Source organism: Plectropomus leopardus, chromosome 17 (assembly GCF_008729295.1).
Source record: "Plectropomus leopardus isolate mb chromosome 17, YSFRI_Pleo_2.0, whole genome shotgun sequence".
NCBI lineage: Eukaryota > Metazoa > Chordata > Actinopteri > Perciformes > Serranidae > Plectropomus > Plectropomus leopardus.
Genome location: NC_056479.1, coordinates 24,056,556 through 24,072,053, shown reverse-complemented (window position 1 = coordinate 24,072,053; position 15,498 = coordinate 24,056,556). Strand labels below are relative to the sequence as shown.

The following is a 15,498-nucleotide window of genomic DNA, read 5'->3' as shown; positions in this document are numbered from 1 at the left end:
TCAGTCAGTTAAGATGGTTACATTATTTTTTTTCTTTCTGTACAATTTGTACAGGGTAGTGCTACAAAAAAAAAAAAAACTTTTTTTCTAAGTGGGGCACGCGTGGAAGAATGTGCAAGTCTTTTTCTGCTATCAAAAATAACAAACAAACAAATGCATAAACAATCAGTTTCAGGGAACCAAATATTCTGGTTAAGACTTCAAGCTTACCTGACTTCTGACATGCACGCACACAACTTACTCCACACTTACATGGATACATGATTGATGAGCACATAACAGCAGAGCCACCTCGGCTCCGGCCCTCTCCATCTTGCCCCGCCCACCTCATCCCACCCAAACAATGCTATGAAGGTAAACAAGGGATCCAAGGTTGGCCGAGGATCAACAGAAATTGATGATCAGTAATTGCAATCCCCAGTTCGACTGTTGTGGTTACCATACAGCAATGCTACTGCTGTACCTACTGACCCACAAAGCTCAATTTTATAAAAACTTAAAGAAATAAAGTGAAATTCTATAGCTATCCAGCAGTCTAGTGATGTGTCATGTTGATCGAGAAAAGGGAAGAAGGAGGGAGGGAAGAAGGAAGGAATCATCAGTGTTTTTTTAATAACTAATACCCTGTTTCTCAGTGGCAGGGAGGTCAGAAGACAAATCAGCGCCCACCCCCTCCCCAGCTCATCCAAGGTGGCGGTGAACACAGTTGTCATTTCATCCTTTTCTCCCTTGTTTACATCCTCTTTTCTCTCTTCCCTTCCGCTATTTTCTCGCTCTTTTGCAGCAGGAGCCACAGCATGACACTGATTTACTAAGCACAGAAGTCAAGGATAAAGGTTTCGATTGTACAAGTATCCATCCACCGAATCTGGCAAAAACACAGTCCCTTTTCAAAAAACATGTAAACTGTGTGTCTGAGAGTGTGTTCGTGTGTATTTTTGTCTTCTCCGACACCGAAAAAAATCAACACATGCAAAATAATCTACTACTCTTGATGGTATTTTTCAGAAAACTATGCTTTTTTCAAAAGCAAATGTGGGAGAGAGGTTTTTCTTTTTTTTTTTTTTAACTAATGGCTATTGTGCTACCAAATAAGCAAACACTAAAATCCTACATAGGGGGATCCGGATGCCAGAATCCCTAATAAATCTTATAGTTTAATAGAATAAAAAAGCAATAATTTGCAATTATTTTTCTATGTGCAGAGCCATAAATGAAATGCCCATCAGTTGCCTCAGGTTTTCCCTGCTTGTGTGTCCTTTTCTATCAGTCATTTTGTCAGTTTGTCTTTTTTATCTGTCAGTCTGTAAACATTATTCGTTGTTAGCACCTACTTTACTCTCAGCTTCTTGTCACTATCATGTCCCTTAGCCTGGGCTTAACACATAAAACCAAATTCTGAGCAAGTACACCAATAATCTACTGCCAAAAACTACTGGAGGTTAGCTCTGTGCCATTTAGCCGCGCATCTCCTTCTCCCTCTCTCTCCTCTGGCACTGCCAGGTGTCTCGGTGGCCATATTTGTCAGAGTAACAAGCAGCAGACCGTTGGACTAGCTCACTGTGACGCCTCTGCCCTCCTGGGACGCCTCCATGTCTGGCTGCGACATCAAACGTGCCCATCTGGTCTCTCTGTCAGGCCTCTTCTCCTCAACTAGCGAGCCGCGAGCTTGACAGTGGAGGTGGAAAGGAAAAAGGGGGGGGGGGGGGTTGGGGGGGTTGAAAGAGAGGTTATCTCCTCTCTCTCCCTCTGATTCCCCCTCGCATATCATTTCTCCCATCCTCCTCACCACTTCTTAACAAATCACAAATCAACCTTCCAAACAATGCCTGTGAGAGTCCTCCATTACCTTATCTTAGGCCTTCTCTGTCCCACTAGCGGGACTTTGCCAATACCTAAACCTTTTTAAAAACCTACAGGGTTAATTATTCCCCTCCCCCTTTACACCAGGACACCTTATGGCAGCGTGCCGGCCATGCAGCCAAATCACTGGTACATGGCAGAGAATGGACAAAAATGGTGATATCATCTGCAAAGAGAGTAGTAGTAGTAGTAGTACCGTCATCCCCGAGTGGGCATGAGTTCTTTTGGATTACAATGTCGAAGAGAAGAAGAAAAAGTGTGGCTATGGCATCCTTTGGTGGATAACATAGTTGATAAATTATAATACAAACCCAGAGAGGAGTAAAGAGGAGAGAACACATCATTTCTTATGTCAACTAAACATCTGACTCCAGACTGGGGATTTTTTTATACACCCGTCTATTGCTGAACTGGGCTGAGTTTAGGACGCCACGTGGGGCCGGGTATGCACTAGTCTTATTGGCTGAGTAAGGCATCACATGCTCTTTATTGTACATGTCATTGGCTATCCGCCCATCCCGTGAGCAGTACGAAGTGGTGGATTTAACGGAAGAGCGGAGATTGTTCGCATCGTTGCGTGTTTTGATTGGGGGCGCTCCGAGGACCGATGCAGGCGAGGCCACCGCCAGCTGTTTGTAAATATCAGAGGAGCTACGCCCATGGACCAGTCTGCTGCTGGTGTCATCCCTCAGCGAGTGGCTGAGGAAAGGGTTATCCGAGCCATGGGCCGGGTACAGGGACTTGCTCCTCTTGCTTTCCTCCAGGTTGTGGTTAAACAGCATTGATTTGGACCCGGTGCCAAACAGTCTCCCGGAGTAGGGACGCATGCCGAAGAGGTTCGCATAGTGCGAGTCAGATGCGGAGTCCAAGAAGCGATCCTTCTCCTTGAGGCTGACGCTGCGCGCCGGTCGGCCCAGGTCTACGTCCTTGGGCTTTTCTAGCATGATGTTGTCAAAGGAGTGCTGACGACTCAGCCTCAAGCGGTTTCTCTTTTGAACATGCGGCCCATCCGTCTGTGGCCAATACAGACCAAACATTTCGTCTGGTTGCTGCTGCTGTTGGTGGTGCATGGTGGGACTCACCAGGGGGTCTGAAAGGAGCTGGTCCTCACTAATGTCATACAGATTGGCTGTGTGGAGACATGCTTCACACCGATTATAGGGTGAGCGTGTGGCAGAAGCTGTAGCAGACACAGCGGAGGTGTACGGCCCTCCGGGTGGGTAGCTAGCGGTCACTTTGGACAAGCAGGAACGGCAGTGTGTCTGTTTGTAGCGATCAATGGATTCGTGTGGGGACAGGGCAACGTTTTTATCTTTCAGGCTGTAATGTTTAGAGTAAGTTGGGTCAGGGAGAAGATCTGAGTCGGTATGATGCAAAGGTGAGGAGTTCAGATGAATGATGGGCTGCTCACACTTCCTGTAGTTGTCACTGTGGTCGGAGTAAATCTCGGGATAATCCATATCATCTGCGGCAAGACCGCGACTCTCGCGGTAGTGAACGGGGTCTGAGTGCAGGCTCAGCTCTCGGTCTGAGTCAATGGTGTAAATTTTCTCTCCTCCTCCTCCTCCTCTCCCACTTTGGTTGGTTCCGCCACTGACCTGCTTAGTCTTTAAGTAGGACAGCTCCACCTCACTGCAGTCCCTTGGGTATTTTGACGTCACCGATCTTTTTTTTAAGTTGTCCTTGGGCTTCAGGTGCTTGTTGTTTTCTGGGTCCTTGTAAGAGGCTGCCCTGCTGGAGCAGTCAGAGATGTCAGAGTGGGCTGTGTCCTCAGGGAGGTAGCGCTGCGTCTTCATCGACATTCGCGGGTCTGGCATCAGCATGTCAGGCATCGGAGGGGGCCCGGGCGGCACCGAACGAAGCGTGTCCACCGACTTCTTCCACAGGGTCCGAGGTGGCTTAGCATTGGTCTGGACTGAGTCAGCACTCACTGCCACCTCCACTGTGTTGGGATTGGCATCATTCAGGGTCAGAGGATGCTGGCCTCCCTGGAAGATGTAGTTGTTAAGGTGGTCTTTGTGGCGGTTAGCAAGATAAGACTGCAGGTCACCGGTGTCCCCGTAGATCATATCTTTGGGAGCGTAGCTTCGGTTGTCAGCGTAGATGAAGTTGCCCTTCTCTGCCATCATGTCCATGATCATGGGACCAGCCGAGTGCATGAACTCACGTTTGGGTGAGTTCATGTGGGAGCCGCCCAGATTAGACATGTTGGTCATTTGTTTGGCTGACTTGATGAGCTTAAGCATTTTATCTTGGGGGCTAAAGTCCAGATCTGACTTTTTCTTCATGTCAATGTGGACTCCATGGATGCAACTCCAGATTCCCTGCATGATTACATATGAATGGACGAGTAAAATGGAGGAGGGAAGGTCAAATAAAAAAATAAAGCAGGGCAACAGGAGAAAATGAGGAGGATAAAATGGAAGAGAAGGAGAATCAAGAGGGATTGAGAGTGAAATGAAGAGAGACAAACAGAATAATTATTACTTATCTACTCTGGCCAAACATATTTGTGCGCCATGTTTTATTGAATTTATTAAATTGGTAGTGACTTAGCAAATCACAGTACACTGAGTCTTTTATCACCATTAACACAAACTTGAAACAATATTAGATTAGTCTTTCTTTCATTTTCTCTGAAACATACTCAATTTATAAAGAAAATCAATCCGTGCCCCTCAGTACAGATGGAAATTTGTTATGTTTGAGATATAAATCTTTTTAACAACCATGTATGATTGATACAAAGGACGTTGCGGGAAGAAACAACACAATAATTTAGACCATTCTTAAGCAGAAAGGGTTCAGAATAAATCATAAACCCACCAAGACATTAAAACACACACACAAATGTTGCTTAAAAAATAACCCAACTAAGCTAAATGCAGTCTTGAGCCTCTCCAGTGTATATTTTCTAAAGGGGGCACGAAGAAAATGTGATGCAACACAATGAGACAAGTCTTTCTGCAGCTCCATCAATTTAACAATACAAATGTTTGCAAAAATGCACCAGTGTCTCACAGTTAGAGGAATTCATCTAAATAAAATAACCTGAATCAACAATGACAATATCTCTCATAACTCATCGCCCCGAGCCTCCCTCAGAGGCGCTCTGGGGGTGAGAGGAAGAACAAACAACAGTAAACAGAGGAAATTACCATCAGTGCAACCGTGAGCGAGGTTAATAAAGCCAGTCTCTCTATATGGACTAACAGCCAAAAAAGAGCTGCCGATTTGCCTAACAGTAATGTCACACAGCTCTCATTTTATGGTTCAAAGAACAAAGGCAATTTTTTCCCCCCAACTCAGACCATTTCCCACCTCACGAATACATCCTTAAAAAGCATTTATCACGTTAACAAATTCAAAGTGCCTTTTGGTTCAGCACACATTTAGTGGAGCTTATCAACACGAGATAGGCCATTAAGGATGTCTTTTGCCCTAAATCACTCTTGGCTTTGAAAAGAACGTCTTTTTTCCAAAAACCTCACTTCATCTTCTCTTAAAAGTTCTGGCCTCCTGCTACCCCCTCCTCTGTTAACTTCGAGTCACACTCCGCCTCAAAAATAGTGCAGAGACACTGCAGTGCTTTTAGGGATGCATGTCCATGTCTTCTATTCTCACACACAACAAGGGAGAATGCTGACCTTTCAGCAGAATGGGAGAGAATAGATTGATTTAGCGTGGGTTGCCGCGATTTCATCCAAAAACATGCTGCAATTAGGATCTATTTTTGTCGATATTCAGGGCTGCCTCGTGATTCCCCCCTCCCGTCTCCAATCCCATCCTCCTTTGTGCAGCGCTCCCTCCTCTCTCTTGTTTCACTCAGTTTGTTAGTTTAGCAGTGGCTCTCTTTCTCTGCTCGTGTATGTGCTCACGCTTGCTCTGCTCTCTTATTCCACTGATAGAAAATAGAACGAAGATAGGCCTGTCTGACCCCAGTAATGCCACATTAACCTCAACATAGCCGCAGTGCTTTGTTGCACCTTATAGCCTTAAACACAACCACTGTTAACCCATTCAGACCACCCCAGGCTGGAAAATTCACACAGCCACATGTGTGTACTCAATGGCCTGTGACTACGAAATGACAAAATTTAAGGAAAAAAGGCTAAAAAATGCTTAAAGAATATCTCTGCACATGCAAAGTGGTTCTTACCCTACTGATGGAGAAAAGGAGACCCGGCTTGCCGGTGCAGACCCCTGTGAAGCAGTATCTCAGCCTCCAGTAGAAGAGATGCTCAGAGACGAAGGTGATGAGGGAGAGCCCCATGGCGGTGGCCAGCATGTAGAAGACACCAGCCATGTTGTCCACATCCAGCTGGCTGGACATCACCTCGTTCTTCTCATTGTGGCAAATTCCTGTCAGCCACTGCGCCTCCAGTTCCTCCATCTCACCTGAAAAGCAAAAGAGCAGGGACTGACTTAAATCTAGGGCTGGGTAATAAAATAATAAAGATAGTTATCTCAATATTTTTCTCAATAGAGATATAAAAAATCGTTTGAGAAATCCTCCATATTTAACCACGCATATGCCCATACAGAAGGGAGGTAATGCACCTTAAATGCCAGTTATCAACCGCCATTAACCAGAAAAAGACAACGGAGCAGGCAACTACTACGTATAGCAACATTTTAACGTTACAACCACATTTAAAGATATTTTAAGTATGATTAATTTGAGCACGGATAACATCATACTGTGAATGAATTTACCACGTAACATTAGCTACAGTAGCTGTAAAGTTTAATGCTTATGGCAAGTTGGCAAGTTAACGAGACTGACTAACCGGCTGTTTCATAAAATGATATGATGTGGAAGGCGAATAAGATTTCCATAAATTAACATGTCTTTTAACATAAATTCTGTCTCATTAATGTCAGAAAGACTTTCATCACTACCTCACAACGTCAAGTCCATCTTTTGTCATTGTTTTGTTTTAAAAACAGCAGAAATTATAAACAGTGGGTGTAAAACTTAGAAGAACTGACCACAGTTTTAATTTTTTGTTTTGTCCTTTTATTCTGCTTCAGTTGTCACTGAAACATGTGCAAAATGTTTAAAACTGTCGGTGCTGACCAGAATGAACATTTCTTCATCTGTTTATCATTTCATTAATTAACATTATTTTGTTTATAACTGTTTTGAATCTACTTCAGTTTTGTGAAATGTTCTGCTGGTTGGAAATTGTTGCAATGTTCCAACAATAAATAACAGTTTAAACCACAATTAACCATATGGTTTCTTCAACTTTCACTTAGGAGGAAAAATCAGCCTTTAAATTTCTAAGAAATAATATATGATATTTGAACATGAAAATCTAATGGCGTGATAACATATAACCATATCACCCAGCTCTACTGAAATCCTTCACTGACGGGCTCATTTGGGATTTGAAAAAGCCTTAAACCTGCGAGTTTTAAAGAGCTCTATGCAACATTAAGCGTGTTTGTCTGGACGCAGTTCTCAACATGGAGGACTATTAGACTATTCTCTGTTTTTATGTTTTGGCCTACATCATAGACCTTTTTTCTGTTACTTCAATAAAGTCATTACAAGTTGCTGTGAAATCTCATCTACTTGCATTTTAATTTCTTACTTTATCCTTTTTCTCATTTATTTCAAAACCTATTTGATAAACTGGTGGTACAAGGTTATATCTTCTCCAAAGAGAGTCCTAATTAGTTTTAATACAAAAACAGATGTGAAGTATCAAATGGGGCTCTAATTTGTATTAGAAAAACTAATGTGAAGTATCAAATTGGTTTCTAATTTGTATTTCAGCATGTACTTGCTTATAAATCTCAATATAGTGAGATATTAAGATATTGGATTGTTGCAAATATTGTCAGCATTTGAGTGATTATCTGTTTCAACCCGCCTGAATGCTAATATATTTCTTTGACTGTTGTTTTTCGGAGGCTGCTGTTTAAAATACATTTCTCTGGGCATCACCAGCCACATCCAGGGTCCCTCCACGTTGCCAGATGGGGTAAAGAGCTTGTTTCTTCAGTGCTAATGAAAGAAAGGTAGAAAGCAACAAAGACCTTATCTCTTCTCATCACTCACTCTGTGTTCCCTTCCCTTTAGCCCCCTCCCTCCCTCTGTGGCTTCCTCTGTGACATTTGGCGCGTGGCTAATCCAATCTGTGTCATTCAGGGCTGGATAACTAAGGCTGCTTGTGGGGAAAGACAAATATCATGGTGGTGCTCAGCTACATGTCTTAAGGGTGCAGACTCACCAAGGCATCATTAAACCTTTCGGACAATTGAAGAGAATTTGTGTCCTGTTAGATTCGCAAATACACTAATAGATTTAGCCACGGCACATCTTTTCTAATATGACATAATGACATGCTTGGGATTGATTGGCAGCACAAGAGAACAAAGATAAATGAGATTTTTCGGTGTCAACAGGTCACTTTGTCTTTCTTTTTTTTTTTTTTAAATCGAGCGCATTCAAGGGAAAAGCTTTGGGGAGCTGCGACTGTCTGCACTGTTGCTCTGACTCCGGGGGCGAAGTATTGCTGAAATTCAAATTTTGTTCTCTTTTCAGCAGTCAGACGGCTCAAGCAATAGTCTGGTGAGCAGTCAGTTGGAACACAGGAACACAAGTCTCTACAAGTTTCATCCACACTTTTGGGGTTTTTAAAAATGTTTTTGCTTGAAGCATCTGAGACAACCCATTTAAGATGTGAGTGCAGTAACAAAACTTTTTTGTGCAATTCTGTCTTTTCCATTACCTTATTATGAGCCACAAACACGAAATCCATTCCAGGTCAGGACATTCAGTTAATGTAAGTTTCCTCTGAAAGCTTATCTGCACTTTGAAATAACTCTACCTCAAAAATGGGCGAGCACAGAAAGTTCCAGACCACGACTGTATGATATTTAGAACCAACAGATTACAATCTTGCAACACTGTCAAAATGCATGAATTTCTACTGTAGCTGGTTTTTGTTATCTGAAACTATGATTAAACAAGTAATAAAAGCACATTTGGAACATTGCCACATGATTGCCAAACAGTTGTTGCATAGGACAACAGTATGCCCGTTATATTAAGTCAAAATTAAAGTTTTTAATTGAACCTTTAAGTACTGGTGTGTAGGATTTAGTGGCATCTATCAGCAAAGACTGCAGATTGCAACCAGCTTAAACTTCTCCAATGTGCCGAGCTGAGCTCCCAGGTAGAATTCCTGCAGGTTTTTACCAGGAGTCAAATTACCTCAAGAGGTCTCTTCCTCTCCAAAAGAAACAGACCAGGCGATTAAAACCAGTAAAAACACTGAATAAAACAGTTTCACATTGCAAATCAGTGTTTCTCTGATGCTGTTAGGCTCGTTGCAAACAGTTTGCTAGCCCCAGGACCTATTAATGCGAGCTCACCTTTCTCCTCTGATAACTGAAGATTCAGACATTTAGGAGGTTTTTTACCAGGGGCCAAATTATCCGCAAAGGTCTCCTCCTCTCCAAAACAAATGGAAAACCTGCTGATTTAAACCAGTGAAAACACCTAAAAAAAGCAGTTTCACATTAAAAATCTGTGTTTTTCTACCACCGGCTTATCACGGGGGATGATGTGAGTGGCCCTCTCTAGAGCCAATGTTTGGTTCGTCCTGTCCTGGGCTACTGTAGAAACATGGCAGTTCAACATCGTGGACTATGTGGATGATGTAGATATAAACAGCTCATTCTAAGGCAACAAAAATGCAACAAATCTTTCAGGTGATTCTACCCCCCAAAAAAACATATTTACTGTAAAGTCTGACAAGTTGATTTTACTAAAAAGAAGCAAGGAAACTGCCTCGAAAAATTTAAGTAAATATAACTATAAATCTTAATTTATGTTTACTTTATATCTAATTGTTAAGTTTACTTAAAATTTAGTTATGCTTACCTAATTATTGTGAAGTTGATGATGATTTTAAAAAATGACAAGTTTAATTAAATCAATCCTTTTAAGAGTATTACATGTTAACAGTACTTGCATATCCTAATTTAATCATGGTCAAAATCTTTGTGATGATCGAGTTAAGTCAGACTGACTTGGTTTACTGAAGTTGCTAACACTCAGAAAGAACAAGGTAATTTCAACTATCAATACAAAGTTACAACTTCACAGAATTGAGCAAATACAGCTAAATTTAAAGTAAATTTACACTTTAGATATAAAGTAAACATAAAGTAAGATTAATAGTTATATTTACTTCACTTTTTCAAGGGAATGAGTTTCTGGGATTATTTTAAGTAAGATCAGCTTGTCAGATTTTACAGTGTTTTATGATATTCCATTAACATATTCTGTTAAATCCTACAAACTGGTCTTTTACAGAGAGTGTGACCTGCAGCTGGCTCAGCCATGTCGATGCCGGACCATGTGTTTCCAGACAGGCTGTTTTGTCTCTGTCTGTTTGTTCTTCACCTTCCTCCGCTCTCCCCTGAACACATCTTCTCTCTGTCTTCCCTCTGTCCCCGAAAAGCCATATGCTCTCCACCCACATTGTGTCTATCTGATCAAGTAGCATCTGCTGGGACACAAAGTCACTGTCATCTATCAAGGACCTGCCCTCCTCTCACTCCCCATCTCTCTCTCTACCTGACACACAGTCTTTCCTCGTCTTCTTCTGATCCCGTGCTCCCCGCCTTGTCCTCTCTTTGACCTCTCTCTGGCCATCACACACGCGCACCGTCACTGCTTTTCTGTCTCTCTCATCACTTTCTCCATCCATCTGTTTGCTCACTGTCCTCCTCTGTCACACTTTATTTTGTAGTCCTTTTCCCCTTGCCATCTTTCTCATTTTCTCCTCTTTTTTTTGAAGTGTTATAGCATAGGCAGCTGGACTTGTCTGAGTTTCTTGAAGATGATTCATCTCCTATCCAAGTGGCTTCTTCAGTTCTAACTACAGAGGTCTCTTGTATCAGAGCTGAAACATCTTGAAAAAACTCGAGCAAATCCAGTTGACAAGGATATAGCACTCAGAATTACCATTACCACCATTTTCATACCTTTCTTTTTCTCTCAATGAATTTTACCTCAGTCTTTACAACAACACTGGAGTAATTAGCATCCTCAGAGAGTTGGTGGTAACTGAAGCACATTGATACAGCGTGTACGAATGTATAAAGTGTATGGATATATAAAGAGAAGTGGATACAGCACTGGAGGCGGGGCCCCAAAGTTGCATCCACTGATTTATGGAAATCTCTTATTACAATGTAAGTATTGAGATTTTTTTTAAGATTATTTTTTGGGCCATTTTTCTTTTAACAAAAAAAAAAAAATCTGATTCCAAATGTATCTATAAAGCACATTTAAAAACAACAGAGTTGACCAAAGTGCTGTACATCGATAAATATATATATAAAAAAATAGCGGTAAAAATAATAAACATAAAATAAAAGACGGGGGATAGCATGCTGCAAAGGGCCAAACATTGGAAATGAACCCCAGCTGATGCAAAGGACTCCATCTATATGTGGTGCACTTTACCAGGTAAACTACAAGTCGCCCCTATTGGAAAAAAGTATTTTTTGGTCCCAAGCCATCATGTGTTGAATCAGGATTTTGTAATATCACTGGTTGGCCACTACATCAATTACCCTTAAAGCCCAGCTCTGCTCCTCAGGTTTGGTGTCAGCACTCAGACTTTACAGTGTGACGCATTGAATGATATATATATATATATATATATATATATATATTTTACCTCTGCATCAAATCATTCATCTTTAAATCTTCTTTTACAGTCTGATGGTGTGTGTCTGAAAACTTCAGCAGCATGAACTGACTGGGATATTAAATCCCAAATATGGTTTCTTTCTGTCATGGTAAAATTTCTGCCTGAAGTTTTGAGGAATGCCTCTGCAGCTTGTCAGTCAGGACCTGTAGCTCGCAGCCTGAAAATATCAGTGTTCTTTTTCTATCTGCTATTGTTCTGCCTATTGTGTATTTGATGCAAAGGCAATAATTACACTTTTCCACGTGGATAATTGCAATGAGACTCAAAAAGGGGCAAATTGCACTCAGCTGCAAAAACTTAAATGCTGGATATTATGGATGAATCGGACTTTGAGACGAGGCACAAAGTGATTGCAAGGCATGCAGAATTCATGGTGCTATCAGTGGCTGCAATCTATTTTTTTTTTTGTGAATTTCCCCACCAGTGTATATCTGCAATTAAAGACGCTGCCAAAAAACTACAAGTGTAAAAGATTGGATGGCACTATTTATAGGGAGAAGACAACTAAGCAAAACAAAAACACTACACAGGATGTTTTTCCAAAATTACCCAGCCATGAAATATGATGGAGTGTTGCCTGTATGCTCTGCAGCTCTGATAAGATTTGGTTGGAGAGGATTATTGTGACACCAATGTTCATTTAATCAACTTCAGTGCACTTAATGTGAGTGGCTGTGTGAACACCCGCATCAGCAAAACGCTTTCGATGTAAAATGTAAATGAATCTGTCACTAAAAGCTCGAGCTGTCTTGCATTCTCTCTGTTTTGCTGTTGGGAAATTGTTTATGTAAGAACTTCTGAAGCTACTGTAATAAAGGAGTGTGGCGATTTGGATGGAGTAATGCACGCACGCGCGCACACACACACACACACACACACACGCAGATCTGGTGCTGCAGAGAGGAATATATTAGAATAACTTACACACTCTGCCCTCTGTTTAGAGCAGCCCTTTGTGTCCAGAATAACATCAAAGGACTATTTATACTTCGCTGCTTTCCCTTTGTGCTGTCAGCAGACAAGGCAGTAGAGATGAGTGTGTGTGTGTGTGTGTGTGTGTGTGTATGTGTGTGTGTGTGTACATGTGCATGAATTACAATGCTGGCAAGGAACAATGTAACCTTTTGCCTTCGCAGATAGTCTCATACACCCCGAATCTGTGTATGAGAATGCAGCGCAAGTGTGTTTCTCACCATCACCGATGATTGCCAGGATGGCCAGATCCACCTGTCGTTTCCAGTACGAGCCTTTCTGTAGAGCGATGCCGTAACCAGTGGTGGCAAAGATGTACCTGAACACATTCAGATGCACACATACACACACACACACGCACGCACACACAGCCAGAAACACATATTTTAACCTTTAAACAAATATTCTCACCTTTCCTCCTCCAGATGGTGTCACTATGATTAAAAATATCTTTAAGGAGATACCTCATGCATGATGATGCTTATAAATGTCACGGAGAGGAAATTTAAGCAACGGATAAACAATCAAAGTGACTTAAACTTTTTTTGGGGGGGGGGCAAACACAAGCAGCCCTTGTGTCCGCCCTCAAACGTTTGCTTTTTTTCCAAGTCTATCTTATAACAATACCGACATGCCCATGTGTACATTAAAACACTGTTGGCCGCTTTAATCATCCCTCTGCTCCATGCTGGCCTTGAAGAGAGCCTTTCTAAAGCAATTTTAGTGTTTAATTGCTTTAAAAATGGACCTCTTTGCAGCCAGTATGGAGAGGAACAACTGACAATGACCAATGATACTTACGATGTACATTTGGGCATGGAAGCGTTGTCTTTAGATAAACTTTAAAAAAAAGGGCACCTATCTTTTAAATCATCTTTCTTTTTTATATGACTATGATTAATATGAACATAATAATAATAATAATAATAATAATAATATCCAAGTGTCTAATATATGACTGCTGCCTTATGACATTCAATGAAAAAAATTCTGGTACAGGACATAAATCCTTTAGATCACACTCACCAACTACAACAAACAAACCATACAACACAACAATATCACAATATACATATAATAATTACAAAAATGGTCACAAAAAGACATTTTTTCTCTTTTCATAGACACACCTTAGTGGAAGTGATTTTAAATATTTTTCTCCTAAATCATATCTATTATTCCAAAATTGGATAACAGGCTCAGCTGAAATGTCATATATTCATGTGGACAAGCTTCTATAACTCAGTCACGTCATCTCTGCGTCTCCTGTATCCTACAGAAAATGTAATTTTCTTAACCTCTCCTCATATGACATCTCTTTGAGACCTAGAATTAATTTAGTAGCTCTCCTCCGAACTTTCTCAATTTTTTCTAGCCCATATATTTTAATTCATAAGGACACCAGACTGAACTTGCAAATTCAAGATGCAATCTCACCAGGGATTAATACAATAGTGAAAATATTTTGCAATTTAATTTTTTGCATAAAATTTTCTTCAAATCTAGTCAAGGTGGTCTGAAGCAGGAGGTAGTGAGGTGGAGAACACACTGAAAGTTGAGGCCCTCGCCAAAGTTAGCTACACACACTTAAAAGGGAAGCCACGGCGGAGAACATCTCTGAATGCTTTGTTGATATTAACACGTTTTATTTTGTGTATTGAAGGACTCTCTGATGATAAGTCTGTCTTGCTTTTTTGGGTTGCTTTGCAGTGGAGGCAGTTGTTGCCAACGCTGGAATAGCAACTTTCTCTGCAGGACTCTCCGCCATTGAATCAGACTTCCACTGAAAGAACGTGCATGCAAATATGTATTTGTAGATCAGCCAACAGGAACCCCCTTTCTCTGAAGTGACCTGTGATTGGCCTAAACCTCTCAACAAAGGCAACATTTCCTAAAGCCTGAAAAGACAGTCAAGAGGAGAACAGAGGCCTTGTTTTCTTACAGTCCACTGAAATTACAATATGCTCAAAGGTTAATACAGCATTTTTATCCAATTCTGCCTAAAAAACCTGCCTAACTAAACTTTAACCCTTTGAAACCTGTGCAGGATTGATTTCTTTCAAAACATGGTTAAAAGGAAGGCAATGTGCAATGAAAGAAGAAATTAGCAAGAAATGAATTAAAAGTACATTACAAAAGTAAATTACTTTGAATTAGAAAAATTGTTGAAAAAATATTTTAAAAATTGAAAAACAAAACTAAATAAGGAAACTGAACACTAGACACTTGGGAAAAGAATGTGCTTAAAAATATTATAATTCTGTAAAATAATTTAAAGCACGGAATTTCAATCATCTTAAATATAGCTTTTCCTGAGCTTTTTTCTTTTTTTTATTATAGTTTTACCTGGCTTTTTTTTTTATTTCTTATCTCATTCCACTAATTTCTTGTTATCTGTGGAAGATTTCTCACCAAGTTACTTATTGCCTTTTCTCCCATATATTCAAAATAATTTGCTCAGGGTTCAAAAGCAGCTCAAGAAACTTGATGTCACTCTAGGTTTTAAATGGTTTTAATGGTTTTAAAATGGTTGAATATTGATGTTTTTTTTTAAATATGTGGTGGCATCACATATCTGCACTGTGACTGAAGACAGTGGTCTTAGGATCAGTGCCGTCCTGAAGATCTCTGCTGGTTTTGGAAATAATTCACAACATGTAAATTAGTGAGCTGGTGAATAACTTTTGTTACCTTTGAACAGAGGCAGGTTAGCTGTTTCCCCATGTTTTCTGTCTATGTGCTAAGCTAAGTTAGCCAGCTGCTGGCAGTAGCGTCATACTTACTGTACAGACATGAGGGCGGTCAATCTTCTCATCTAACCCCCGGCAAGGAAGCAATTGAGCATATTAACCAAAATGTTGAACCGTTGTAAAGATTTTTTTTTTTTTTGGCTTTTGCCTTTATTTTATAGGACAGCTTA

General features: G+C 40.8%; 1 protein-coding gene across 1 annotated transcript in view; it reads right to left on the bottom strand.

Moving 5' to 3' along the window:
- Positions 1–1,817: 1,817 nt before the first annotated feature.
- grin2aa (glutamate receptor, ionotropic, N-methyl D-aspartate 2A, a) overlaps positions 1,818–15,498 on the bottom strand; it is a 181,973-nt gene continuing 168,292 nt past the window's right edge. The window contains exons 13-15 of the mRNA XM_042504779.1: positions 12,800–12,897; positions 6,023–6,261; positions 1,818–4,187 (exon numbers count right to left, since the gene is read on the bottom strand). Coding sequence (XP_042360713.1) covers positions 2,220–4,187; positions 6,023–6,261; positions 12,800–12,897 — 2,305 coding nt within the window. The 3' untranslated portion in view covers positions 1,818–2,219. The remainder of the gene's footprint in view (positions 4,188–6,022; positions 6,262–12,799; positions 12,898–15,498) is intronic.